At 34.4% G+C, this 26,310-nt stretch overlaps 8 protein-coding genes across 8 annotated transcripts in view; 4 read left to right on the forward strand and 4 right to left on the reverse strand.

The window, feature by feature from the left end:
• LOC100638125 (26S proteasome non-ATPase regulatory subunit 13-like) overlaps positions 1 to 1,395 on the forward strand; it is a 2,791-nt gene extending 1,396 nt beyond the window's left edge. The window contains exons 10-13 of the mRNA XM_019994217.1: positions 117 to 197; positions 263 to 308; positions 1,081 to 1,151; positions 1,211 to 1,395. Of these exons, the coding sequence (XP_019849776.1) occupies positions 117 to 197; positions 263 to 308; positions 1,081 to 1,151; positions 1,211 to 1,312 (300 nt within the window). The 3' untranslated portion in view covers positions 1,313 to 1,395. The remainder of the gene's footprint in view (positions 1 to 116; positions 198 to 262; positions 309 to 1,080; positions 1,152 to 1,210) is intronic.
• On the reverse strand, positions 1,369 to 4,896 carry LOC100638252 (E3 ubiquitin-protein ligase TRAF7-like). Its single transcript, XM_019994228.1, has 21 exons — positions 4,852 to 4,896; positions 4,697 to 4,801; positions 4,612 to 4,648; positions 4,504 to 4,556; positions 4,348 to 4,438; positions 4,268 to 4,301; positions 4,147 to 4,222; positions 4,045 to 4,103; positions 3,931 to 4,000; positions 3,596 to 3,752; positions 3,464 to 3,537; positions 3,346 to 3,385; positions 3,250 to 3,302; positions 3,123 to 3,191; positions 2,954 to 3,036; positions 2,731 to 2,887; positions 2,207 to 2,326; positions 1,872 to 2,034; positions 1,736 to 1,827; positions 1,567 to 1,686; positions 1,369 to 1,517 (listed from the first exon to the last, which is right to left on the reverse strand). The coding sequence occupies exons 1-21, from the start codon at positions 4,852 to 4,854 to the stop codon at positions 1,503 to 1,505; spliced, it is 1,671 nt and encodes a 556-aa protein (XP_019849787.1). The 5' UTR covers positions 4,855 to 4,896; the 3' UTR covers positions 1,369 to 1,502.
• Positions 4,897 to 4,951: 55 nt separating this feature from the next.
• LOC105312031 (calcyclin-binding protein-like) lies at positions 4,952 to 6,758 on the forward strand. The gene is made up of 6 exons (XM_011404347.2): positions 4,952 to 5,108; positions 5,174 to 5,363; positions 5,437 to 5,536; positions 5,681 to 5,780; positions 5,840 to 5,937; positions 6,419 to 6,758. Exons 1-6 carry the CDS (start codon positions 5,076 to 5,078, stop codon positions 6,579 to 6,581), a joined length of 684 nt encoding a protein of 227 aa, XP_011402649.1. The 5' UTR covers positions 4,952 to 5,075; the 3' UTR covers positions 6,582 to 6,758.
• Positions 6,759 to 6,882: 124 nt separating this feature from the next.
• LOC100638380 (striated muscle preferentially expressed protein kinase-like) lies at positions 6,883 to 9,400 on the forward strand. The gene has a single exon (XM_003384980.2). The coding sequence runs from the start codon at positions 6,964 to 6,966 to the stop codon at positions 9,325 to 9,327; it is 2,364 nt and encodes a 787-aa protein (XP_003385028.1). The 5' UTR covers positions 6,883 to 6,963; the 3' UTR covers positions 9,328 to 9,400.
• On the reverse strand, positions 9,358 to 11,712 carry LOC105312032 (cyclic AMP-dependent transcription factor ATF-6 alpha-like). The gene is made up of 13 exons (XM_019994230.1): positions 11,560 to 11,712; positions 11,426 to 11,498; positions 11,170 to 11,372; positions 11,071 to 11,127; positions 10,949 to 11,026; positions 10,727 to 10,834; positions 10,568 to 10,683; positions 10,223 to 10,504; positions 10,008 to 10,151; positions 9,884 to 9,928; positions 9,765 to 9,831; positions 9,623 to 9,701; positions 9,358 to 9,535 (listed from the first exon to the last, which is right to left on the reverse strand). Exons 1-13 carry the CDS (start codon positions 11,617 to 11,619, stop codon positions 9,444 to 9,446), a joined length of 1,404 nt encoding a protein of 467 aa, XP_019849789.1. The 5' UTR covers positions 11,620 to 11,712; the 3' UTR covers positions 9,358 to 9,443.
• A 4-nt stretch (positions 11,713 to 11,716) lies between these two features.
• On the reverse strand, positions 11,717 to 13,538 carry LOC100638506 (3-keto-steroid reductase-like). The gene is made up of 8 exons (XM_019994231.1): positions 13,423 to 13,538; positions 13,159 to 13,374; positions 12,993 to 13,082; positions 12,833 to 12,950; positions 12,668 to 12,786; positions 12,135 to 12,315; positions 12,007 to 12,066; positions 11,717 to 11,957 (listed from the first exon to the last, which is right to left on the reverse strand). Exons 1-8 carry the CDS (start codon positions 13,479 to 13,481, stop codon positions 11,772 to 11,774), a joined length of 1,029 nt encoding a protein of 342 aa, XP_019849790.1. The 5' UTR covers positions 13,482 to 13,538; the 3' UTR covers positions 11,717 to 11,771.
• A 9-nt stretch (positions 13,539 to 13,547) lies between these two features.
• LOC100638634 (nicotinamide phosphoribosyltransferase-like) lies at positions 13,548 to 17,173 on the forward strand. The gene is made up of 15 exons (XM_003384982.3): positions 13,548 to 13,636; positions 13,690 to 13,803; positions 14,065 to 14,251; positions 14,305 to 14,363; positions 14,427 to 14,501; positions 15,097 to 15,180; positions 15,231 to 15,307; positions 15,363 to 15,416; positions 15,479 to 15,539; positions 15,584 to 15,630; positions 15,739 to 15,803; positions 15,992 to 16,063; positions 16,120 to 16,284; positions 16,647 to 16,849; positions 16,926 to 17,173. Exons 1-15 carry the CDS (start codon positions 13,598 to 13,600, stop codon positions 17,022 to 17,024), a joined length of 1,401 nt encoding a protein of 466 aa, XP_003385030.1. The 5' UTR covers positions 13,548 to 13,597; the 3' UTR covers positions 17,025 to 17,173.
• Positions 17,174 to 17,639: 466 nt separating this feature from the next.
• LOC100636023 (ATP-binding cassette sub-family F member 1-like) lies at positions 17,640 to 25,777 on the reverse strand. Its single transcript, XM_019994235.1, has 19 exons — positions 25,430 to 25,777; positions 24,945 to 25,055; positions 24,643 to 24,743; positions 24,410 to 24,495; positions 22,276 to 22,481; positions 22,025 to 22,107; positions 21,890 to 21,973; positions 21,661 to 21,749; positions 21,507 to 21,604; positions 21,404 to 21,454; positions 21,292 to 21,333; positions 21,115 to 21,247; positions 20,983 to 21,057; positions 20,845 to 20,915; positions 20,762 to 20,794; positions 20,501 to 20,669; positions 20,317 to 20,381; positions 19,285 to 19,357; positions 17,640 to 17,965 (listed from the first exon to the last, which is right to left on the reverse strand). The coding sequence occupies exons 1-19, from the start codon at positions 25,688 to 25,690 to the stop codon at positions 17,811 to 17,813; spliced, it is 1,986 nt and encodes a 661-aa protein (XP_019849794.1). The 5' UTR covers positions 25,691 to 25,777; the 3' UTR covers positions 17,640 to 17,810.
• Positions 25,778 to 26,310: the final 533 nt, after the last annotated feature.

Here is a 26,310-nt window from a genome sequence, read left to right on the forward strand (position 1 = left end):
AATATTCTTCATATTATTATTATTGTTATTATTATTGTTGTTGTTGTTGTTATTATTATTGTTGTTGTTGTTGTTGTTATTATTATTATTTTTATTATTATTGTTATTATTATTAGTTGGTTTTTCGGCGTCAAGCTCACGAAAGACGAATTGACTTTAGTACGATTGCTGAGGCAGCCCAAATTGATATTAACGATGTAAGAGAGATTATTGTTATTATTATTATTATTATTATTATTATTATTAATTAATTAATTAATAGGTGGAGTTATTAGTGATGAGAGGTTTATCCCTCGGCTTAGTAAAAGGTAATTCATAATCAAAATGTCTTTAACTGAATTCTCTATTATAGTACAGGTATATGGTATTTTCTGAAAATGGCTAAAAATCACCCCCAATTTTTATTACATTTTCTGATGCATATTGATGTCCTTATGTTGTGTAGAAAGTTTGAGCTCATTCTGACTTAAATTTTTCGAGTTACAGCCATTTTAAGAAATTTGCCAAAATCTGAAAAATACCCAAGGCTATAGCCCATGGTATTTTCCAAAAAATGGCCAAAAAATGACCCCCGATTTTTATTACATTTTCTGATGCATATTGATGTCCTTATGCTGTGTAGAAAGTTTGAGCCAATTCCGACTTAAATTTTTCAAGTTACAGCCATTTTAAGAAATTGCCAAAATCTGAAAAATACCCAAGGCTATAGCCCATGGTATTTTCCAAAAAATGGGCTAAAAAATGACCCCCAATTTTTATTACATTTTCTGATACATATTGATGTCCTTATGCTGTGTAGAAAGTTTGAGCTGATTCCGACTTAAATTATTCAAGTTACGGCCATTTTTAAAAAATTGCCAAAATTTGAAAAATACCCAAGGCTATATATAGCCCATGGTATTTTCCAAAAAATGGGCTAAAAAATGACCCCCAATTTTTATTACATTTTCTGATGCATATTGATGTCCTTATGCTATGGAGAAAGTTTGAGCCGATTCCGACTTAAATTTTTCGAGTTATAAACATTTTAACATTGTCCATGATTATCTTAATAGTGCCTTTAAGTTCACTTAATAATAGGCACAATTGATGAAGTTGATAAGCAAGTGAATATGACTTGGGTCCAGCCAAGGGTCCTGGATTATTCACAGGTATCAAGACCCCTTGGGACATTATCAAACTTTATCATAACGAATAATTATTTGGTTAGGTATCTCGTATTAAAGAGAGGGTCTGTGAATGGGTCTCGCAGATCAAACTAACAAAACAGCTGATGGAAGATTCAGCCCCTGAACTCATCATTGCTAATTAAAAAAAAATAAATAAAAATAATCAAAAACCACTTTTATCGTATGTAAAATATTATGACATGAGAGTGTAAATGACATGGCATGATAAAAAAATAACAGATTGAGAAAAATTAATTATAAAAATAGGAAAAATCTGGGATAGTAATAAATGGTAAAAAATAGAAATAAAAAAATACTAAAAATGTCTGTGTGTCATTGTCGCCATATCTACACCAAAACAAGAAAGGGAATGAGAATTTTAAAAATACAACTATACCTTTATATTGTTATCAACTGATCCCGATATTATTGATCCTCTATTCACAGTTAGACACGTGACACTTCCCTCGTGCCGTGACATCGTTTGGGCGCACGTCATGAGATCCATATTCCAAACCTGGTACCAAGTATGGAATTACGAGCATAAAAAAAACTAAAATACCAACCCTAATCGTCTTGTCATAAGAAGCACTGAATAACCTGCTCTGTCCCCCGGGATTGGATAATTCGGCTAAAGCGTACACCGTACCAACGTGGCCTATGAATAATTAATGAGCCACGCCCATAACCACACCTACTTACCGGATAATGAGGTGATTTCTGCTAGCGTATTTATATCCCATAAGTGTATCATGTTTTCGTACGTACCACACACAATGTATCTGGAGGTTAGAGCAAGGGAATAAACACTACCGCCATTACACTGGAGGACGTGAGCAACCTCCATTGATAATAGGTCCCATATCTATAAATAGTAACAAGATCTATTAATAGTAACAACAAGAAGTAATAGTAAGCAAGAATATCTATTAATAGCAACGACAAGAATATAACAAGATCATTTATTAATAGTAACGGAAATAAAGCAACAATCATAGTAACAAGAAGAGTTCCTTCTCTCATACTCTCTCTCTTACTTTGACTGCTCTGTAAGAACCCGAGTATAAATATTTCCCAGATACAGCCAGTGCCCTCACCCAGTGGTTTTGTGTCGGTAATACTTTTAACAATTTATTATCATCTGAAAGATCCCACACCTGCAACATTAACACAACAGTAAATAAATAAAGAATATTCTTTTCTCTGGGCTATTCCCATTATAAACTACAGTGTTGCCTCTATAATAAGGATACCTTTATAATGAGGACATTTTGTAATGTCCCAATTGGTACAAGCCTATACAAAAGTACCTCTGAAATGAGAACACCTCTGTATTAAGGACAGGTAGTGTGGGCTCAATGGCGTCCTTAATAAAGAGGCTACACTGTATATGTATTAAGGACAGGTAGTGTGGGCCCAATGGTGTCCTTAATAAAGAGGCTACACTGTACATGTATTAAGGACAGGTAGTGTGGGCCCAATGGTGTCCTTAATAAAGAAGCTACACTTATTATAATTATTATCATCATGTAAAAGTATCAATAAAATTTGCTAGTATTACTTTGATGCTTCTCAATGATCCAGAGTAGAGTTTGTTCTCATGAGTGGTCAATGAGCAGATCGGGTCATCGTGAGCTACAAAACTGCTCACTAAGGAGAGGGTCTTTGTGTCCCAAACTTTAATTGTCTTATCAGACGAGCCACTGTATAAATAATTACTGTATGGAACAGAGAGAGGGGGGGAAAAGGAATTTATTATTATCGATATTTTGTATAATTATTACTCTTTAGAGCAGACTGCTAGTATTATTCCATCATGGCCGGTCATCGTTCTTGGTCCTTCATAAATTGACCTCAGATTCCAAGACTAATAATTAATAACCATTAATAACTATTAATAACAGCTAAAAGGTTGTTAATAACTATTAATAACTACTAATAACTATTAATAACCTTTATTGTGTTATCTGAGGAAGCACTGAATAGAACGTCATTAGAAATGCAGAGGCTCCACACCGGACCCTATAAACATTATCAATATTGGACTATTACTCGGACCTGGTGGCAAAGGGTCCTGTACCTTATGTCCTACGAATGTTCCTTGACACTTGAACAAAAGTTGCGGCTCAATTGCTAATGAGATACACTTAATAACTATTAATAACTTAAGGCTTACGGTTAGTTCCCAATTGATGCTCAACTAGTGTCAATTTACTCTAAAATGAGAAGAGAAAAAAAGGAGAGAGAGAGAGAGAGAGTTTTAGCAAGATATATTTTTAGGTATCATTACCTACCATCACAAATTCAAAATTATCAGTGGTGCTGGAAACAGCTTTCATTATGCTGGTGGAACGCTCCTCCAGATCATCTATAACAAATAAATAAATAAATAAGTAAATAAATAAATAAATAAATAGATTATTTACCTAATCTTTTGGATGTCAAGGCAGCATTTTTCTCCGTGTCGCTTAGCCTCTCCTCTAGTTCAGTGACTGTGCCTTGTAAATTAGTGATGAGGGAGTCTTTAGTGATAATGTCCTTCTTCAATTCAGTAATTATCTCATCTAATGACTGCAAGTAGTCCTGCATGTGGGAAAAGAAAGACAGCACAGTAATTTTTTTTTAATTTTGCAAAACATAATTATTCAATCTTTATAGATTTCATTTTTGCAAATTGTTCACATCCAACAATCCTCTTATTAAATTTATAATATAACTCTTAATATCACACTGTATAAAGGTGATTCATAAAGCACTGTACCTTCACTCCTTCAAACTTGCAATTTTGAACATGCTCAGTCACTTGCTCCTTCTTACCTTTAAACGGACACCTTTAAACAAAAATCAATTAATTTTTTTAAAAGGCGTGGCCTACCCGTATTTATGATGAGGGCACTTGACATTCTGGCACATTTGTAAATGTTGTTCGAGCTCCTGTTAATTAACTATTAATAATAGTTAATTACACCACACTGACCTTTCTAAACATTTTCGGACATTCTTCATCATTAGGGCAGGAGATTGGCTTAAACTCACAATTTTCTTCGTGTTCGCTACAAGAAAATTTAATAATAAAAATAAATAAATAAATGACTCACTGTTTTTCGCTGATTTTAATGACTGCCTGGCAACCTGCACAATTGTAAAGTCACACGAAAATCATGTGACATCATCATACCATTTGTATCGACCACAGGATGGGCATGGCCATCTTTAAGAATAACACCATAGCAACAATGAACCAATAGTTCACCAACTTGTTCATAAACCTTAAAAAAGGGAAGGAGAGGGAGAAGCGAAAATAATTGATGGCTAAAGGGGTAGAGTGGCATACGGCAATATTTTTGACAACTGGTGAAAATTTGATAGCATCAAGCGGACACTCCCCTATCAAATCAATAAAAATGCATTCATCAGTTATTCATCTTAAATTTTATATCACCTGCGTTATCTTTGATACATTTTAAACAGAAAGTATGCTAGAAAAAGAGATAAAATGAATAATACTATCCCTCCCCCTCTCTTACCCCACAGGTAGATATAAATGGATCGATGTACACCTTCTTACAGAGAGGGCAGTGGACCTTCAGCTCTGCCGCCCTATCATCAGCAAAAAGCATAAACCCATCATCCTATAAGATGGTACACTAATAATAATGTAACAGAGAAACAAAGAAACTACCATTTCTTCGATGAGCTTGAACTGGAAAGACTACACTACACACCCATGCCGGAAGTAGGTATAAAATTCGCAATGCATTCTTGCAAACACGTGTCATCCATTATAGGTGTGGTTGGGTGGGATCACTGCCTGGAGCTTCCAGATAATTCTAACTTATTCTTTACTTGGCCTCTATATATAAATTTTTACTAAAGTCAGAAGCCTGAAGCATAATAATTATCAAAATGGAAATGGAGGTAGACGATTCAGTGCCAATGGTAAGCTTTTAAAATGGTGTGGACTTAGTGTAACATTCTAATCATTATTTTTTTCTTTTTGATAGTCACATGTCGAAGAACTGAAATATTTGCTTACTTTAGCAAAGCACCCAGAGACTATCTCTTTATTAAACAATGCCCTGAAGAAGTCCAGTAATGAGCAAAATGGAGAGGAAATAAAAGAAGTCTCAATGAAGCCTCTGACCACAACACATAAGAAGCAGCTTTTGACGAGCACGAAAATAACATCTTATGGTAATTGAAGGATTATTTTAGATCTATTATTATTTTATTATTATTTATTTGTTCTATTTCCACTTGTTATCAGGATGGGATCAGTCGGATAAGTTTGTTAAAATATATATCACTGACGTTAAAGGGATTGATAATGTAGGAGCTGATAACGTGAAGGCAAACTTCACTGATAAGTAAGTGCAAATCATATCATTGTACTTTTTAATAATTATTATCATAATAGGCAGTGTTATTTAGTATCGTTATTATTATTGTTATTTTGCTATATTTCTTGTTGTTTATTTATTATTTATTTGTTTATTTATTGTATTTTGTAGGTCGTTTACAGTTGAATTGATTAATGTTGGCGGAAGGAATTACTCGTTAGTCATTAATGGATTACTGAATCCTATTGATCCAGAGAAATCAACTGTCAAGGTACATCAATTATTAATTTTAATATTATAATTTTAATAATTTTATTTTTTACACTCTAGGTTAAGAGTGGTATGGTAACAGTATCACTGAGGAAGGCGTCAGCTGAGAACTGGTCAGTTCTGACGGCACGAGAGAAGAAACTCAAGGAAGCAAGAGAGTAAGTCACATGATGTATAATAGTACAGCTACATTATCACAAGGACATCAATATGTATCAGAAAATGCAATAAAAGTTGGGTGTGATTTTTAGCCACTTTTTGGAAATACCATGGGCTATAGTACAGGGAATTTTTCAGATTTCGACAATTTTTAAAAATGGCCATAACTTGAAAAATTTAAGTCGGAATTGGCTCAAACTTGCTACATAGCATAAGGACATCAATATGCATCTGAAGATGTAATAAAAAGTGGAGGTGACTTTTTAGCCATTTTTTGAAAAATACCCAAGGCTATAACCTTGGGTATTTTCAGACATTGGCTTATTTTTTTTAATGGCCATAACTTAAAAAATTTAAGTCAGAATCAGCTCAAACTTTCTACGTAGCATAAAAGGACATCAATGTGCATCAGAAAATGTAATAAGAATTGCTAAGTTTACTAAAATTAATTATAATAATGATTATTCTTTAATTTTAAAGACCGAAGCCTAGCAAACCAGATGAAAAGGAAGACCCAGGCGCTGGTTTGATGAAAATGATGCAAAAGCTCTACGATGAAGGAGATGATGATATGAAGAGAACCATAAAGAAGGCCTGGCATGACTCTCAGGAGAAAAGAGCCAAAGGAGAAGAGATTATGTGAATCAAAGAGAAACTGTTATAATAATACTGTCTGGATTTAAAATAATTATTTTGTTGTGTTATGTTTTTGTTATATACATACATGTAAAGTGTAAATATTATTATTTTCTAAGTTTGTTTTCGTCCCTTTGTATGCATAGATATTTATTTCTTCTCATTAAGAAGTTTTTGGATATTATTTTTGTCTTGCCGCTACTAAGAAAGCTCAAAGTTTAGATCTAGATGTGTGGAAATAATATTATGCAGTAATTTTGTGCTCAAAGTAAAAGAGAGAGATTTGCTTGTTGCCATGTGCGTCTCGTTGCTAGAGATGCTTCCTGCTTCAGACAGCCTGCAAAGGAAGATGACAGGAGGCAAGAGAGGCCGTGGAGGTGGAAAGGAACATGCCTCGGTTTAGGATAAGAGCCAGAAGGTTCTGGACTAACAGGAGACGAAGGAGGAGGCCAGCAGAAGCAAGCAATGAGACGCAGCAACAGCAAGGAGAGCCCGAAACTCCTGTAACTATAGACCCAACACTCTTATTCCCTGAGCTAACATTTGAACAAGAAGAGACAGGAGGAGGAGAGAGCTCTACTTCATTAGAGACCAATGACCAATCGCTTCAAGTCCAATCAGCTCCAGTCATCTCAGAACCTGCTCCAGCATTAGCTGCAGTGACCGATACTGATGAGCAGTCAATACTTGATCGTATCAACACTGATCCTCCTGCTCTCCCTCTCACCAATCACTCAACAGTTAACCAAACAAGTATCAATCAAACGAGTACCGAATCAATGCTAAATCATGGCGGTAACGCTAATTTCTCTTTTACCGAGATCACTCCGTCTAGAGGTGACACGATGATTGCCGTGTGCACGAGTCAAGCAACAGAAAGAGCACTAAGCATGAGTCATGCAGTAACTACCTCTCATGGGGCCACTAGCATCAATTCATCTCTCATCAGTCAATCAGAGAATTCAATACCACCGCCCACACATGACGACTCTTTTGTCCAATCTTCGGAAGCAACTGAGAGACTACCTCAAAGAAGTGGAAGAGCTACAATGAGTAGCACCAGTGAACTCTCAAGCAGTTCTACTGGTAATATAGTGACTGTATTACTACGAGAGTCTGATGCAGGAACTGAGGTATATTCAAGACTACTAGGAACAACAGTGCGACCGCACGTAATCCATCAACCGAGAAGATATCATTTTATTTGGAGCAGTGATGGAACTGATAGCCACTTGTGGTCTAGTCCGATCCGTTTGAGAAGTTACCTGAGTCAGTTCTGTACTGCAGTCTCAAGGAGAGTTGTACCTCATGGGGCAAGCATTGAAGTAGTGCTCTATCCTCATCTACTTGCTAATGCAGCACCAGGGTTTACTCCAATCAGCATCACTAGGATATACACCATGATTCACCCAATACACCCTCCTACTAACTGGCAGACTCAGTTTCCAACTGATTTTGCTGGAAACTGGTCGAGTTTTGTATCCGATATAGGCATGAATGCATTAGCTGGCCCACTTATCGAAACACCACTTCAGACATCACTTCCAGATACTCTCAGACTACCTCTTTCTCCTCCTCCAGTTCCCCATCAACAGTCGCAAGGTCTCATTCAACACCATTCAAGCTCACTAGCTGCTACTGTCTCTGAAATAAGGTCATCAGTAACTATACCAGATACTGTTGAGTCGCCTCCTCTTGATTTATCGGAATCAAGCATATCGCATGTCTCTCTACCCTCCTCTAACGGATCAACACAGAGTCTTGGTCACACTGATTCTGATAGCACCACTAACACAACTACATCAGTAGGAGAGCATCCTACTGCTCCTCCTAGCTCCACTAACCTTCACCTTGAAGATGAGCAAGTCTCTAATGCCACGAGATTCCGTTTCCCTAATTTACCAAACAAAGGGAACCATGAGTATAATTTATTTGTTCCTCCTTCTTATGTGCTAGGCCCTGTCATTGGTGAAGGTGAATTTGCAAAGGTTAGGATGGCTTGTAACCTTGTTACCAATGGAGCTGTAGCCATCAAAGCATTTAGACGAAGGAGGGGAGGTCTGTCTTCATCAATTGATGAGCAAATGCTACGAGAGATTAATGTTCTCAAGGGTCTACGTTGCCGGAACATAATTAAAGTATTTGAGTCTCTTATCTATGGCGACAGAGTTTTTATGGTGATGGAAATAATGACTAAAGGAGACTTGAGAAAATATATAAATAAAACAGGAGCAATGAAGGAATCAAACGCCCGCAAAATGTTTTCTGATATTCTAAATGGAGTTGTGTACCTCCATCAACATTCTATAGTCCACTTGGACTTAAAGCTGGAAAATCTTTTACTAAACGAAGATCTTGTCATCAAGATTACCGATTTTGGCTGCGCCAGGTTGCAAGTGGGCAGCAAAAGGTTCAATACCCCGTGTGGGAGCTATGCATACGGGGCACCAGAAGTCATCAGTGGACAAAGTTATGACGGAATGAAAGCAGACGTTTGGAGTTTAGGCATCATACTATACTGCATGGTATCAGCAAGGCTCCCTTATGCTGATGATGGCCAGCTTGCAGATTTGATATGGGAGAGACGACAATCACCTGAAATACCATCATGGGTGTCAAGCGAATGCTGCAATTTGATATGTTGGACGCTACGTTATAGAGCCGAGAGGAGGATTAACGAAACGCAGATGATGTCTCATAACTGGATGTGGATCGAGAGCCGTAAACTCCCTTGGCTAAAACCGTACACTTAGTTTTGACTTTAGTGAGAGTAAAAATAATAATTAAAATGATGTTACTTATAATAATTAATAATGACAATTTTAATTTACAAAAATAATAACAGTTCCTGTAGTGCTTGAGATTCAGCTCAGGGCAGCCTCATTTGAAATATACTCGAATCAACTACTTTACAATGTAATTGTAGCATGGGCATATAGCCAGGAGGAGAAGCATGAGTACCTGAAGTAGTATTATACATGTACAGGTAAATGTACAATAGAAAGTAATGAGAATGAGTAATGCAGTAGAGATAAATTAGCTACTGACCATTATGTGCTGGTATGATAACAGACAGTAAAGGATTGGACTGAGAAACTCTAGCAGGAGCATTCAGCAATAAGTGATCCTACAAGTAATAATAATAATAATAGCAATAATACTTATTATTATTATTATTATTATTAATTACTTTGAATGATATTAGGTAAAAATGACTTAAATCCCGTGTCATTGATTTCTTTAAACTTTTATACATCCTATTCAATAATCAAACATAAATTTAAAAATAATGATTATTATTTTAATTACGTTGCTATTCTGTTAGTAGTCGAATGACACTGACAACCATTATCTCTAAAAAAGAACAGTTAATAATAATAATAATAATAATAATAATAATAATAATAATAAAATTAATTATAAATGAACTAACTGGTCAATCTGTGAATCAGATACGATTATCAAAGAGCCATCAGTCTTCAATTTATCATTATCATCATCATCATTAATATAATCATTAATTAATAGCTGATTCAATTCACCTTTACCAAAATTAATGGCCAATTCGGCATTAAGACTATAAAATTCAATAACAGCAATAAATAAATAAATAAATAAATAAATAAATAAATAAATTCATTGGCTTACAGTAATGCTCTTGTTGAATTATGTTCCTTAGATTTGTGGGTAGAGGAAGGAGCGGAGACAGGAGGACAGGTACATATTGTATTATCATGAATTGAACCGTGTCTTAGTCCTCTCCTCAGCAATATATCATTCCTCAATAGCTCCAGTCTTCTTCTATTGCTATTATGATAATTATTATTATTATTTGATAATGACATCAAAGCTCGTCCAGTTGATGGGGTATGAAGAGCTAATGAAGTACTAGGTGACTCAGATAATGGAGATATACCTGTATAATAATAGCTATAGAAGAAAAGGAACAAGGATTTAAGATGATAATGTGTAATTATTAGATTAGTGACTTACGATAATGGGAAGAAAGATAGCGTGAAACAGAATATAATTACTAGAACTATGGCTGGACGTGGTACTGAACTAAGTGGACTCATAGGAGACATTGAAGAGCCCCTTAGCATTTCATTCTATATTAATATTAATTTTGTTTATTTATTGTTGATTGTTTACTTCTTTTTTCAGTTTCACTATCGTGCTCCGAAGTGATTCGTTTTCTTGTAGTAATGCCGAATTCTTGGCAGCTGCTTCTCTTAACTTAATCTCCAAATTCTGTACATACTACGAGGAGGAAGAAAAAAAGAGGAAAGGAGATAGAGAGGGAGGAAGAAAAGGAAGGGAGAGAGAAAGAGAGTAGATGTACATTGTAATTTCATAGATTAGTCTTTTCTTTACTTCTTTCTTCTTCTGTCTTGATAAACTAGCCGATTCCCTATTCTTAATCAATCGCAATTCCCTCTTTGATACTTTCGGCTGTAAAAAAAACAAATAAAATAAAAGTGAAAATTAATATTAACCTCGTCATTGTCCAGTGGGCGTGGTCTCTTTGAAGGAGGAGGTGATACGTTAGATAACTATAAAAATAATAAAATTAATAAAAGAAATAATATTATTACTTCAGGTAGTGAAGCTTTAATGGGGACAGTTTCTCCGCTTTTAAGAACTTGTACTAAACCGCCGTTGCTAGTAGCAACCACTCGGGGCTTTAGTTTTGTTGCTTGGCAACAAGGTAGAGAGTCTTCCGAGTCTGGAGGTGACAAAGGGGGCGTGGCTAAACAGGAAATGTCCTTGGGAGATTTTGTGTAGACGTTTAAAAAATCTAACGACAAAACAAAAAGTAAATTAATATATAATAAAAATATATGTGTGTACCTTCAGATATATCTGGTAACTGTATCATATTCCAGATGTCTTCGTTGGAACATAACTGGTCTATCAAGTCATTCTAGAAAACAGAGAAAAAATAACAAAAAAATAATAGCCATATCATTTTTGGTACTACGTACCGTGTCTCCTAGTAATGAATTAACCATTTCAGGAGTCTGATGTTCGCCACTAGTAGCCATTGGCTCTTACAGAAAGGAACAAAAACTAATGAGAACAAAAACAATGGTTGTGATGATAGTATGATACCAGGAAACAATAAACGGATTATACACGGACTTCAGTTTTCCGTAATACTCCAATCAATAAAAATCTAATTATAACTAGTTATTAATTATTCATTATCAAGCAATAATACAGAGTCTGCTATAGTCTCCATTTCTTCCCAAATATTAATTAATAATGATTCTGTAAAGGGTATCTTCTCTTTATGAATATAAGTAGCTCCACAAGGAGGAGTACGACTGAAATATTTTAACGAGTGATCGATGAGGGTTGGGTCATTCTTAGCTAGCCAAATCTAAAACAAGAACAATAATAATGATAATAATAAAATATTAATGACTCGCCAGAGATTCTGATCCATTTTCTGGTTTAAAAGTTATAAAATGTGTAATAAATAGTCTAATCTAAAAAGAGAGATCATTATTATAAAATCAACTCATTGCAAATAGTAAAAATGACATTTATGACTTACTATTAAAATTATTGGTAGAATCAGGTACCATATAAAGAGCGGCATTACAGCAGCTGTCATTTGTGACACCACCATTCCGGGACAAACTGTGTCCGAGTAGACTCCGTGCTTATTGAGTCTCTTGTTGATACTCAATGATAGCAAGTCCATGAGTCTTTTTGAATGAGGATAAGGGCCATCACTAGAAATTAAAAGTAGCAAACCAAAAACACATGCACCAAATTTATAATACATTTTCTGATACATATTGATGTCCTTATGCCATGTAGAAAGTTTGAGCCAATTCCGACTTAAATTTTTCAAGTTACAACCATTTTAAGAAATTTGCCAAAATCTGAAAAATACCCTGTACTATAGCCCATGGTATTTTCCGAAAAATGGCTAAAAAATCACCCCAAATTTTTATTACATTTTCTGATACATAATGGTGTCCTTATGCTATGTAGAAAGTTTGAGCTAGTTTGAAGTTTTGAACTAAATTTTTCGAGTTATGAAAGACGAAGTTGACTCCACAATTGCATTCTTGTTCTCACCATTTCTTATTCTGGATATCACTGATATCAAATCTTACTGTCCTAGCAGTATTGGATGAGGTCCATATAATATGACAAGTGTTAGCCTGTCTTTTAAGATAATCCTCTAATTCTCTTACCTACCAAATGTTACAATAAGTTACCACTAAGACTACATGCTGCTACCATTATATAGTGCCCTAAGACATTTGTTGCAAAGACAGCCTGCAAATTGGTATTGGTAATTGTCCAGTCATGATAAATTAGCAATCCTTCACCAGTTGAAAATAATTTAGCCCAAAAACTACATAATGATAAAATAATAGTAATAACAATAGCTACTCACTCTTTATTTAAATTGCATAGGGACTTCATATTGTATCCTTTAATGGGCATAATGCCAGCATTTAAAAACAGCCATGATATATTATTATACCTGTGATTAATAATAACAACATTATTATTTTTATTCTTTAAATAAAAATATGTAAATAATTCAAGAATATATCTACCTTTTCATTAATTCTTGAGCAGCACTTCTAGCTGACTCTGGTATACTAGTGTCTACCTCCAGTACGTCAATATGAGCAAAAGGATGAACTTGTAGCAACTCTTTTCTTGTAGCCATTGCTTTATCAATACTACGACATGCGAGGCAGAGTCTAACTGGCTTAGATAAAGAAGAGACCTCAGACAGAAGCCTCTTGGCAACCATTAAACCAATGCCCCTAATAGTATATAGACATTTTAGTTGCATCTGTCTGCTTTTTTCTCACGAATTGGCTCCAGTGATTACAGCAACAGGCTCTTCTTCCCTCGGTTCTTCCTCTTCCATTTTGTAGGTGCAGCAAGTCCGAGCAAAAAAGTCAGGCAACACGAATGTCAATGAATATCATTATAATACTTAAGGTTAACGCCTTTCTGCACTAGTGCACTTGCTTGGTGTAAAATATGGAGAACAACCTATTGTTAACAGTCGATTCCTACAAGGTACAAGTCTATGGATTGTTCTGTTGCAACTAAGACCCTTCCTTATTCCACAGGTGACCCATTATTGCCAGTATCCACCTGGTACCAGTAAAGTCTATTCTTATTTTGAATGCAGAGGAGGGGTATTCCCCGAGACGGTTTTCTTTGGCTTGCAATACATACTGAAAGTCAGTGAGGCACTGATACAGTCTAGCCTCTCTTAATGGATACCCTCTATATTTGACACCTCCATTTAACAGACAGCACCTAGTGTATCAATTATCTGATATACTTACATAATTATATTATATACAATAACTTCCACATAAAGGACGCCTCTGTATAACAGAGCAACTGTCCTTGTACCAAAGTATCCATTATATAGAGGCTACACTGTATATCCAATTTGCTTACCTTAAAAGTATATATTTGAATTATATACATTATAGAAATATTTGGTTGGAAAAGTGGTCACTGAAGAGAAAATACAAGAAGCTAAGGAGGTGTATGATGGCCATTTGGGGTCAGGACTATTCAACGAAGAGGGATGGAGATACATATTGGCCCAGCACAATGGACACTTACCTTTAAAAATTAAAGCTGTCCCAGAAGGAATGATTGTCCCTGTCAAAAACGGTAAAAAGTAACACTAGAAGATTATTTATTATTATTTATTTTTTTAATTTTAGTTTTGTTTACTGTTGAAAATACTGATCCGAAATGCTTTTGGTTGACCAACTTCATTGAAGTCAGTTGCAAGCATTTTAATTATTATTATAGTATAATAATTATTATTTAATTGATCAATTAGACTTTAATGGTCCAGGCTTGGTACCCAATCACAGTCTGTACTAGCTCCCGAGCCCAAAAAGAATTAATTGCCAAGGTACTGCACTGTATATATTCTGTCGTTAATTTTCTTCCCTATCTGTATCTCTAACCTATCCTATATTTGTATTTTTGTTAATACGTAATAGCTATTTCTTTGTTGAATCATTATTATTCTTATCATCATCATTATTATGACATGTATTGCCAAGATAAATAGTACATACATAAATAGTACTGTATGTATGGGGAGAAAATTGTCAGCACTTATATTAATATGTGATTCCATGATTGCAATGTATTGTTGGTCATCATGCTGGAGGATTAGCACCTATGTATGATTGAGCACGTGTTAATTAGAAAGGCAGGTTGTATTTTGGCAATTTGACCTGAAATAATAATAATAATAATAATAATAATAATAATAATAATAATAATAATAATAATAACAATAACTGTCTCTCCCTCCTACAGTAGATGGATGCCTTTAAACATTTGTTTTTATTTGTCTTGTTTTTGTTGTTTATTGTTTTGTTTTTTGTTTGTTTTGCTGGTTTTTATAATAATGATATAATAAATAGAAGTAAAACCTCACATTTCTGTCTAAATATAACGATGATGATTATGTTTTTTTTAATATTTATTGTCAACAGTATCTAAATGAGACTTCAGACTCCATGGAGGGTTTGCCGTTCAAATTACATGATTTTGGATTCCGTGGAAGTACCTCTGTCGAAGTAATGAATTATGAATTAATTAATAATTAGTTATTATTTATTATTTATAGTCGGCAGGTATAGGTGGGGCAGCTCATCTCGTTAATTTCAGCGGTACTGATACGGTTGCTGCTCTGAGTTTTGCAAAGTAATAATTAATTTTTTATTATTAATATTAATAATTATTATAATTATAATTGCAGAAAATATTATAATTGCAAAGTTGCCGGATTTTCTATTCCAGCAGCTGAACACAGGTAATTAAATAATTAATTAATTTATTATTATTATTATTATTTTATTTATTAATTATTATTAGTACTATTACCAGCTGGACAAAGGAAGGAGAAGTCGATGCTTTTCGTAACATGCTAACACAGGTAATGAATAATTAATTAATTAACAATCAATGAATGTCATTTAGTTTCCGAATGGTCTAATGGCCTGTGTCAGCGATAGCTATAATATTTGGTAATAATAATAATTATTATTATTAATTTTTTAATAATAATTTTTTACAATAATAAATAATTATAATTATTATTTAATTATTATAATTATTTATTATTCTTATTAAAGGGATGCATGTGAAAAGCTTTGGGGAGAGAAACTTAAAGACTTAGTTGAAGAACGAGGAGAAAGAGGTATGTATTCATTAATTTCTTAGTGTTTATTTATTTGTATTTATTTATTAGTATTTATTTATTAGTATTTATTTATTTGTATTTATTTATTTGTATTTATTTATTGATTTATTTATTTGTATCTATTTATTTATTTATTAGTATTTATTTATTTAATTATTATCTATTTATTTATTGATAATTAATAGGAGGAACTCTAGTGGTGAGACCTGATTCAGGTGATCCCCCAACAGTCGTTGTTAAAGTTCTTGAAATATTAGGTATTAAAAAATAATAATTATCATTACTTATTTTTGAAATTTAAAAAAATTTATAGGTTCGAAATTTGGAACGATAACAAACAAGAAAGGATACAAGTTACTTCCTCCATACCTACGCGTGATACAGGGAGATGGAATCAGTTATGAGTCACTGACAAAAATACTAGAAGCACTCAAGGATAACAAATGGAGTTCAGACAACCTAGTCTTTGGCAGTGGAGGTAGCTGTATAGTAGTAGCTATACTAGTACTATACACACTGGAAAGATCTAGATCACACTAGAAATGTAGAGAGATCTTGATCCCCCAGATAAACAGAGTGTGTTACAACCATCATTAAACTCACTAAGAATTTATTTATTTATCAAATTTTTACAAGACTCAAAACATGTAGCATACAGAGAGGTACAAGTTCGAAATTTTTGTGGTGATTTAGTAGTTTTTTCCAAAATTTGCATTAAAAGGAAAACAAAGTTTAAACTATATTTTTGAAAGTGTTAGCAATCGAGAATTACCCTTTATATAATACTGATGGGGTAATAGTAATACTTCAAGTTTAATTATTTATTATTACTAATTACAGGGGCATTGCTACAGAAGGTCCATAGGGATACTCAGAAGTGTGCCTTCAAATGCAGCTATGCTGTCGTCAATGATAAAGGAGTTAATGTTTATAAAACGCCTATCACTGATCCTGGGAAGAAGTCAAAAAAAGGGCTGATGACACTGGAAATTGAGGACGGACAATATGTAACCAAACAAGAAGGAACTGGGTCTCCTGAAAGAGTATGTTAATGTTTTATGTTATATTGAAAGGGGTAGCCCCTTTAATTATTGTTATTATTGTGATTATTATTTGTAGGACCTATTGGTTCCAGTGTTTGAGAATGGAGTACTACTGAAAGATTATTCTTTCGATGAGATAAGGAAACTAGCCGAAATTGAGCTATTGAAGTCATAGAGATAATATAAAAATTTTAGAAATGCACACGTAAATACAATAAGAAGACTAAAGATTATGTTTTGATATTATTAATTATTATTATACTATTTTTTTGTAGTTAAAATAAATTAGTTTTTTTTTTCACTTAGTTTTAAGCCATTAACCAACAAAATGAAAAGGTCTGGGACCTTACTTCCTATGCTCCTAGAATCTACATCTACATGTACATGTAGACACATGTATAATGTACTTGCTAATCAATAATCACTGATGACTCACTGTTAAGTCACATGACTAGGTGATGCATTAGCAATATAATTAGATTAAGCAACAATACATACAAGTGTATATATATATATATATATATATATATATACATGTTATATATACCATGGCGATATGGGAATCGATATCCCGAGACCGAGGATACTTTGAATTGATATCACCCGAGGGCCAAAGGCCCAAGGGTGATATCAATTTAAAGTATCCGAGGTGGAGAGTGTATTGACCCATATCGGCATGTTATATATGTTATATTTCATCTATGAATCTCATTAATGAGATATATATATATATATATATACACGACTTAACCTTTTATGGTAACATGACCCACCCACATCAACAATAAAATTAAATCAATAATAAAATTAATTTATATTCTATAGACCACAGGTCTATATACAGACAGAAATTAGGACAATTATTATTATAAAACAAAATTAATAAATAATACATGTATTATCATTATAATAATTATTATTATATTATTATTATTCTAATTGATAATAATAATAATAATAATTAGTCATCAACGACCTCGCCCAGCTGCTGCAACACTTCTTTCTTGTAGTCGTCAAAGTCTCCATCGATTTCGTTGATTTTGTTTTCTTCGATGACCCAAAGAGTACACTCTGTCTCTTGTATCAGTCTAGCATCATGGCTGACCATTATCACTCCTACCAATGATAGGGGAAATTTAATCTTTAAGCTATTTTTACTATGAAAATTTTTACTATTCTTTACTATTTACTGCTATTTTAAAATTTTTTTTCGCTATTTTTACTCATAGAAATGAGTTGTCTTTTAATGCTCATAAAAAATTATAAAAGTGGAGAAATCTCTCTACTTTTCATTTTTGATGAAATTTGGCTACCAATGACACTGTACTATAGTACAGGGACTTGAGTCTGATTTTGGAGCAACTTTAAAAGTTTGTAAAAAATTCAATTTTGATTGGAATCAGCTCAAAATTTCTACACAACATAAAAACATGTATATGCATCAGAAAACATTATAAAATGGAGAATTCTCTACTTTTCATTTTTGGCGAAATTTAGTCCGTTACCCTGTACTATAGTACAGGAAATATGGCCCAATTTTGGAGCAACTTTAAGAATTTGTAAAAAAATCCAAATCTAATCGGAGTCACCTCAAACTTTCTACACAACAAAAGAACATGTATATGCATCAAAGAATTTAATGTAAAGCACATTGGGATAACTCAAATGCCTTGACCCATAATCATTATTGTCACGGTATTATCTAACACACGAAATATGTCGGCTTGTTTCTGAGAAATGACGGCTAATTATTGATAAACTAATTAAAAATAATGGCACGGCTGCAAACAAATTAACTCCACCCATCTAATTCTATCCATATTTAGCTATTATTCGAAGAATCAGAGACGCGAGTCTACTTAGAACTAAAAACAATTAAAACCAATTATAATATAATTCTTTAAGTACACACGTAATATCAACAACAATGGATTAAATGTCTTATTTCATCATAGCAGGCAAACCCTCGCACCTTTGAACCAAATAAAGCTATCTGATTATGAAAATATCCTTATTTCAGAGCTTTATTTATAATTGTATCAGGACTGATACTACCTGTCCTGATTATAGAGGCCTCCTTATTTCAGAGGTTCATTAAATTACACAATTATATCGTATTGGAACTGATGCTACCCCTCCTCATTATAGAAGTGTCCTTATTTTAGAGTGTCCACAATAGTAGGTCTGAGTGTACCTATTTTGATATCTCTCACTCTTATTAAATATTTGACCAAACAGTCCAAAAACTAAAATAATTGTACTCTTCTATTCAATTAAAATTCCAATCAACTGTCTATGTATTAAGTCATTTAGAAGGCCTCTAGTATTATTATTATTATTATTATTATTATTATTATTATTATTATTATTATTATTATTATTATTATTATTATTATTATTATCATCATCATTATTATTATTATTAATTCAGTTACCTCCTGTGTAGTTATTGATAGCTTCTGCCAATGCATCTATCGACTCTATGTCAAGATTGTTCGTCGGTTCATCCTGAAGAAAAGAGAAAGAAAGAGAAGAGAGAAATTAACAAATAACAAAGAGAAAGCTAATTCTTTATCTCTTTACAAAATAGCAGGAGCAAAAACAGTCTCATTAGCCTCTCAAAAATGAGAACAAATTTAAGTCAAATTGGAACCAAACCATATAAGAACATGTAAGTGTACATCTTAAAATGTGTGACTTCAGCCTACATGTGTATGTCACATGCAAGGTAGTACCACAAACACATAGTGTGAATGCTTATCTCAATACAAAGAAAGCAGACGAGAGAGAGAGAGAGAGAGGAAAGATTTTGCTAACGAAATAGTGAGAATGATCATAAATTAAAAACTCAGCCATAACAATTGAATATTTTCACTTGACAATAAAATAAGAATAATCTAATAAGGGTCAGAAAATAAACAAAGCCATCAAAAACATCATTAAAACATTATCGCCGTACCCGCTCTCTCTCTCTCTCTCTCTCTTTCCCCAGCCCATAGCTTCAATATAATAGTCCACTCGTTGCTCTTAATCGCTTCATCCTGCTACATTTCATAATGATGGACATGTAAGTGGCAATTAGCATGACTACACCGATCCTTATCTCAGGTGTAGCTACTTAAAAATTTGCAGACGAGGATTATACTGTAAACAAACAAAGAGAAATCGTTCAATGCCAAATGATGATCATTTCAGGAATATTTTCCCACATGTAATTATCCCTTCTATGGTATAATGATCGTACACATAAACAGGTCATTGGTGTGTGAATCTGACTGACTGTCTCCACTTCCTCTCTCTCTTATCTCTCTCTCTCCCTCCCTCCCTCTCCCCTCTCTATCTCTCTCTTATCTCTCTGTCAGTCTTTCCCTCTCTCTCTCTTCCCCCCTTCTCTCTCTCCCCCTCTCTCTTCCCTCCCCTCTCTCTCTCTTTCCCTCTCCCTCTCTCTCCTTCTCTCTCTCTCTCACCAATATTATTAGATCTGGTTGCATCAGTGCTATATCAGCAAACACCACTCTTGCTTTCTGTCCTCCTAAAAAAATAACAATATTATTAATGATTATTATTATTATTATTATTATTATTATTATTATTATCATAAATATTATTATTATTATTATTATTATTATTATTATTATTATTATTAATTACCAGACAAGTCTCTTATTTTAATTGTGTGGGCGTATCCCGGCAACCCATAGCGACCCAATGTCTTCCGTGCTAATTGATATTCGGCGTTAAATCGACTCATTAAATATTCGACTGAAGACATAGTCAACGTCAATTGATCAGCAGCGTGTTGATTGTAGACGCCTATACGCTAATAATGAATAATTAATGAGGGGGCGTGGTATTAATGAATAATTAATGAGGGGCATGGCATTAATGAGGGGTGTGGCTTTGTGTGCTTACTAATCTATGATTCTTCCGTACTTCTCCCGATAGCTATAGCAAGTTAATTAATAGTTATTAATAGTTATTAATACTAATATTACCGGTTCCACTCGTCCCAGTAACAGGTTTAGGAACGTCGATTTACCGACTCCATTAGGACCAACAACAGCAACTAAAAACAACAACAACAACAAACAATGATAACAATAACAATAAACAAAATGACAAATACTATATACCTCTAGACTCCATGTTGATTCCAAATTCCAAATTGGTGAATAATAACGGCTGGCCTGGATACCCAAATGAGACGTCTAAAATTATGAAATAGTCACATGACAGTCACATGTACATGTACATGTATACGTTACCGTATGCTCCAAGTATCGGCGGATTCAATGGCGGAGGATTCGGAAATATAAATGTTACTTTATATTCTTTTGGTTTTTGAAGCAGTTCAGCCGGACCTTCGTCCTCATCTTCCGCTGCCGCCGAAGCTCCACCCTATTCATTAATGACCACACCCACTACAGATGCACCCACTATACCTTTTTCTTCTTTTTTGACGCGGCCGTTTTTACGCTTGCCTCCTGCATAAAACAGAAATGGCAAAATGGTAAGTTTTTTAAAATTTACATATAAATCGCAGTCCATACTTACCGCTTGCTTCTTTGACTGTCCTTGAGATTTCTTATTCTTCAAATCTTGTTGCTACACAGAGAGGACAATAAGCGGAAGTACCAGTATTGTAAACCGGTCAAACCTGTTTATCGTACGCTTTTTCCTGCTGGCTCAGTTTCTGCTTGTACATCTTCTTGAAGTCGTTGTAATTCCCGCGATAATAATATAATTTTAATTGATCTAAAACAAGGCGTGGTTTCATTACAATTGATGTACAGTGCAGCAGTAGAGCTTACCCAAGTGTATAACATCGGTACAGACATCGTTTAGAAAATTTTGGTCGTGAGAAACAATTAAAAGGGTCTTCTTCCAACACTGTAAATAACTAAAAGAAAAGAAACAAGAACATTTAATGTAAAATTACACGCAAAACATCTTCATTTATATAATCAACTACATGTACAATAAGCACCAATGTCATTTCTAACACTGTACATGTACTTATACTGTATATATAGCACTTACTTGTCTAACCAAATGACAGCATTAAGATCCAAGTGGTTGGTCGGTTCATCCAACAGTAATAACGTAGGCTCCATGAATAGAGCCCTATAAAGTCACATAACTATAAAGTCACATGTTGATCGCATGATGCGTTACCTTGCTAACGAGACTCTCATTCTCCATCCGCCGGAAAACTTGATAGTTGCTCTCCCCTGCATCTCAACAGTAAACCCTAAACCCTAAAAAATACATGTGTCGTTACTAAAAATAGTCATGTGCACCTTCATTACTAAATATCACCAAGACTCTCGTTACTAAAAATAACCCCACCCTCGTTACTAAAAATAGCCATGTACTTTCGTTACTAAAAATAACTCGTTACTAAAAATAGCCATGCCTTTACTTACGGCTAATATTCGTCTTGCTCTAGCTTCAGCAGAAGCAGCTCCAATCGCCTCAAGCTCTTCATAAACTGCTTGCAATCTCTCGCTGTTTGAGTCGTCACCTTTCTCTCCTTCGGCTACAAGTTTCTTCTCTTCTTCTAATAATTTTAGTCTTTTGGTGTCTGATCTTAATACGGTCTCTACTGCAGACATGTCGCCAACTTCAACCTCTGTATTAATAAAAATAATAATGATAATATTGTTATTGGTATTATAGGGTACTTAAGAAATAATAAACATAAAGGTAAAATACAATTATATATGTATATGTACGTGTAATGCTGTAGCTTCTATAATAAGGACACTCCGCCCACTTTTATAACGAGGACATTTTGTAATGCACCGATTGGTACCAAGCCTATACAAAAGTACCTCTAAAATGAGGACATCTCTGTATTAAGGACAGGTAGCGTGGGCCCAATGGTGTCCTTAATAAAGAGGCTACACTGTACATGTATTAAGGACAGGTAGTGTGGGCCCAATGGTGTCCTTAATAAAGATACTACACTGTACATGTATTAAGGACAGGTAGTGTGGGCCCAATGGTGTCCTTAATAAAGATACTACACTGTACATGTATTAAGGACAGGTAGTGTGGGCCCAATGGTGTCCTTAATAAAGAGGCTACACTGTACATGTATTAAGGACAGGTAGTGTGGGCCCAATGGTGTCCTTAATAAAGATACTACACTGTACATGTATTAAGGACAGGTAGTGTGGACCCAATGGTGTCCTTAATAAAGAGGCTACACTGTACACGTATTAAGGACAGGTAGTGTGGACCCAATGGTGTCCTTAATAAAGAGGCTACACTGTACACGTATTAAGGACAGGTAGTGTGGGTCCAATGGTGTCCTTAATAAAGATACTACACTGTACATGTATTAAGGACAGGTAGTGTGGGCCCAATGGTGTCCTTAATAAAGAGGCTACACTGTACATGTATTAAGGACAGGTAGTGTGGGCCCAATGGTGTCCTTAATAAAGAGGCTACACTGTACATGTATTAAGGACAGGTAGTGTGGGCCCAATGGTGTCCTTAATAAAGAGGCTACACTGTACACGTATTAAGGACAGGTAGTGTGGGCCCAATGGTGTCCTTAATAAAGAGGCTACACTGTACATGTATTAAGGACAGGTAGTGTGGGTCCAATGGTGTCCTTAATAAAGAGGCTACACTGTACATGTATTAAGGACAGGTAGTGTGGGTCCAATGGTGTCCTTAATAAAGATACTACACTGTACATGTATTAAGGACAGGTAGTGTGGGCCCAATGGTGTCCTTAATAAAGAGGATACACTGTACATGTATTAAGGACAGGTAGTGTGGGTCCAATGGTGTCCTTAATAAAGAGGCTACACTTTAATTCAAAAATAATAATCACAAAAGGTTCAATTGCTCAATTGACCTTTCCATTACAAAATGTAAACATTATAATCAATTGATATTTAATAAACCAATAAGGAATAATTGCATAAAGGTAGAGTTCCGTATAAATGATAATTTTGGAGAGCGGGGAAATTTTGAAGAATTCGTGGCAATCCAAAAGTCATTCGCGGCAATGAAACTGCCATTTAGAACTACAAGTACATGTACAATGTACACATACATGTACATGTATTAGATGCACAGTCATGTCCTTATGCTTTCTTAAGAAAAAAGCCACAAAAGTACTGGGGCCAAAACTACAGCCAATCTCTAGCTGCCTCTAGCTTCCTTCATTCCAGGCAAAATGACAAAAAAATGAAAAGAATGAACATGTTTTGCATATGCATCAGGAACAATTATAAAATCAGAGACTTCTCTCCTTTTCATTTTAAAAAAAATTTGGCTAAAATCCCTGTACTATAGTACAGGGACTTTGGCCCGATTTCGGAGCAACTTTTAAAATTCGTAAAAAATCCAGTTTTGATCGGAATCGCCTCAAATTTCTTACGCAACATAAGTACATGTATATGTATCAGAAAAACTTATAAAAATGGAAAATTCTCTCTTAGCCATTTTTCATGTAATACCCTGTACTATAGTACATGACTGACACTATATGTATCCTGTGTGTCAATGATGTATACATGTACATGTACATGTATTTCCGACCTTGTTCGCAATACAGTACATCTATATTCGGTGGTATTGAGAGCTTCCTATCAGCGATATGCTTTAATAGTGTAGTCTTACCCATCCTAACAAAACAAGAGTCAATTAAAAATACCATTAATATCATTATCATTATTATCATTATTACTATTATTATTATTATTACTATTATTATTATCATTATTATTATTATTATTATTATTATTACTATTACTATTATTATTATTAATTACCCGTTTGGTCCAACTAGTCCGTATCTACGACCAGCTGTAATGTTGAGGTCAGCGTTAACAAAAAGCTCCTTCCCACGAGCTGATATAGAAAACTTTTCAATCTAAAAACAAAAAATAACTAAATAATAATAATAATATTTATACATAAAAATGGATAACATTCGAACAAGAATAAACAGACACTTATACATGTACATATATGTTATAGCTGTTTATCAAACAAAAAACACATGTACGTAGTTATTTAATATATACATGTACATGTACACAAACAAACATTTTCAATGTGGACAAGCACATACTTTTATATCGGAGGCGTTTTCAAAAAGAGCTGCTTGCATTTGAGTTGAACGCTGCGAATAAGAGAACTGTCCTCCTTCGTCCTCGGCTAGTCTTCTTCTTTCCATCTCTTCCTGGGGAGAGAGAGAGAGAGAGAGAGAGAGAGAGAGGGAGAGAGAGAGAGAGAGAGAGAGAGAGGGACGGAGAAAGAGAGAGAGACGGAGAGAGAGAGAACACATACATGTACATGTACATGTACATAACTTGTTTATCTAAACTAGTTGTTTATGTACATGATTAGGCCAATAATTAACGATAATTACTTGATTGATATCATTATGTAATATAATAATAAAATACGCCGAATGCCACAAATAATTATGACACTCATTTAATTATTAAATTTTAAAACGGATACTTCATCAACTCATAACAAGCTGATCTTAAAAAATTGAATTACATCATAATTCCATTAAACACATCATTCCTTTTTTTTCCCAAAGATTACCTTTTTCTTTATTTTCTTCATTTCTTTTCGACTCAATTGCTTTTCCGCTCCACCGGTCGCTGGAGGTTTATCTTCCTTCATTTTCACTTCTTCTTCTTCTTTTTCCTCTTCCTCTAAAGGCATGTCACGTGACTCGTCTTCAACTTCAAGATCGTCAAAATCTTCAACCAAATCTCCTCCCGTGGCCCCTTGCGGTTTTCCCTTTGGTTCTGTAGGAGGAGAAGGCTTAGCTGCCCCACCTTTCTTCTTTTTTCCTCCCATTACTCACTAAAGAAAGAGAGAGGCGCAGAGAAAGACAATGGCTTACAGGGAAATAAAATGGCGGATTAGCTAATTGAGTCACTAAAGGGTTAAAAATAAAGACCTAATTTTTAACCCTTTGATGACTGGTTTTAATGTTTCCATGACAACGGAACCACATACACTGCAGTGATTCCATGTTATCATGATAAGGAGACGATGGAGGCAAAGAGTCGCTCCATCTCACCAATACGAAGACGAATACGTTCAGAGAAGATATGACGACGCCTCTCCACGTATATCAGAAGACATTAAGCGTGGTAGGGGCCTGTATAGTAGCTATGTTCCTTGGATACAACTCAAATTGGTTACATTTATACCAGATGAAAGAAAAAGAGAGAAACAATGGCTGGAGCAGGTCCCGTTATACTTATCAAAGAGAGCGTGGGCAAGCAACGAAGAGACTACGGCAATCAGAACTCGAGAATCAATTGACAATAATGTTGATGTTAATAATTATGATAATTATAATAGGGGTACTAGTAGAAATAGAGAAAGACATTCTTCCATTTGCAACCTTTTATAACAACAACAACAATAATAATAATAATAATAATAATCAGAAATGAAATACTCCTTTA

This window comes from Amphimedon queenslandica, unplaced genomic scaffold (assembly GCF_000090795.2).
Source record: "Amphimedon queenslandica unplaced genomic scaffold, v1.1 AMPQUscaffold_13479, whole genome shotgun sequence".
NCBI lineage: Eukaryota > Metazoa > Porifera > Demospongiae > Haplosclerida > Niphatidae > Amphimedon > Amphimedon queenslandica.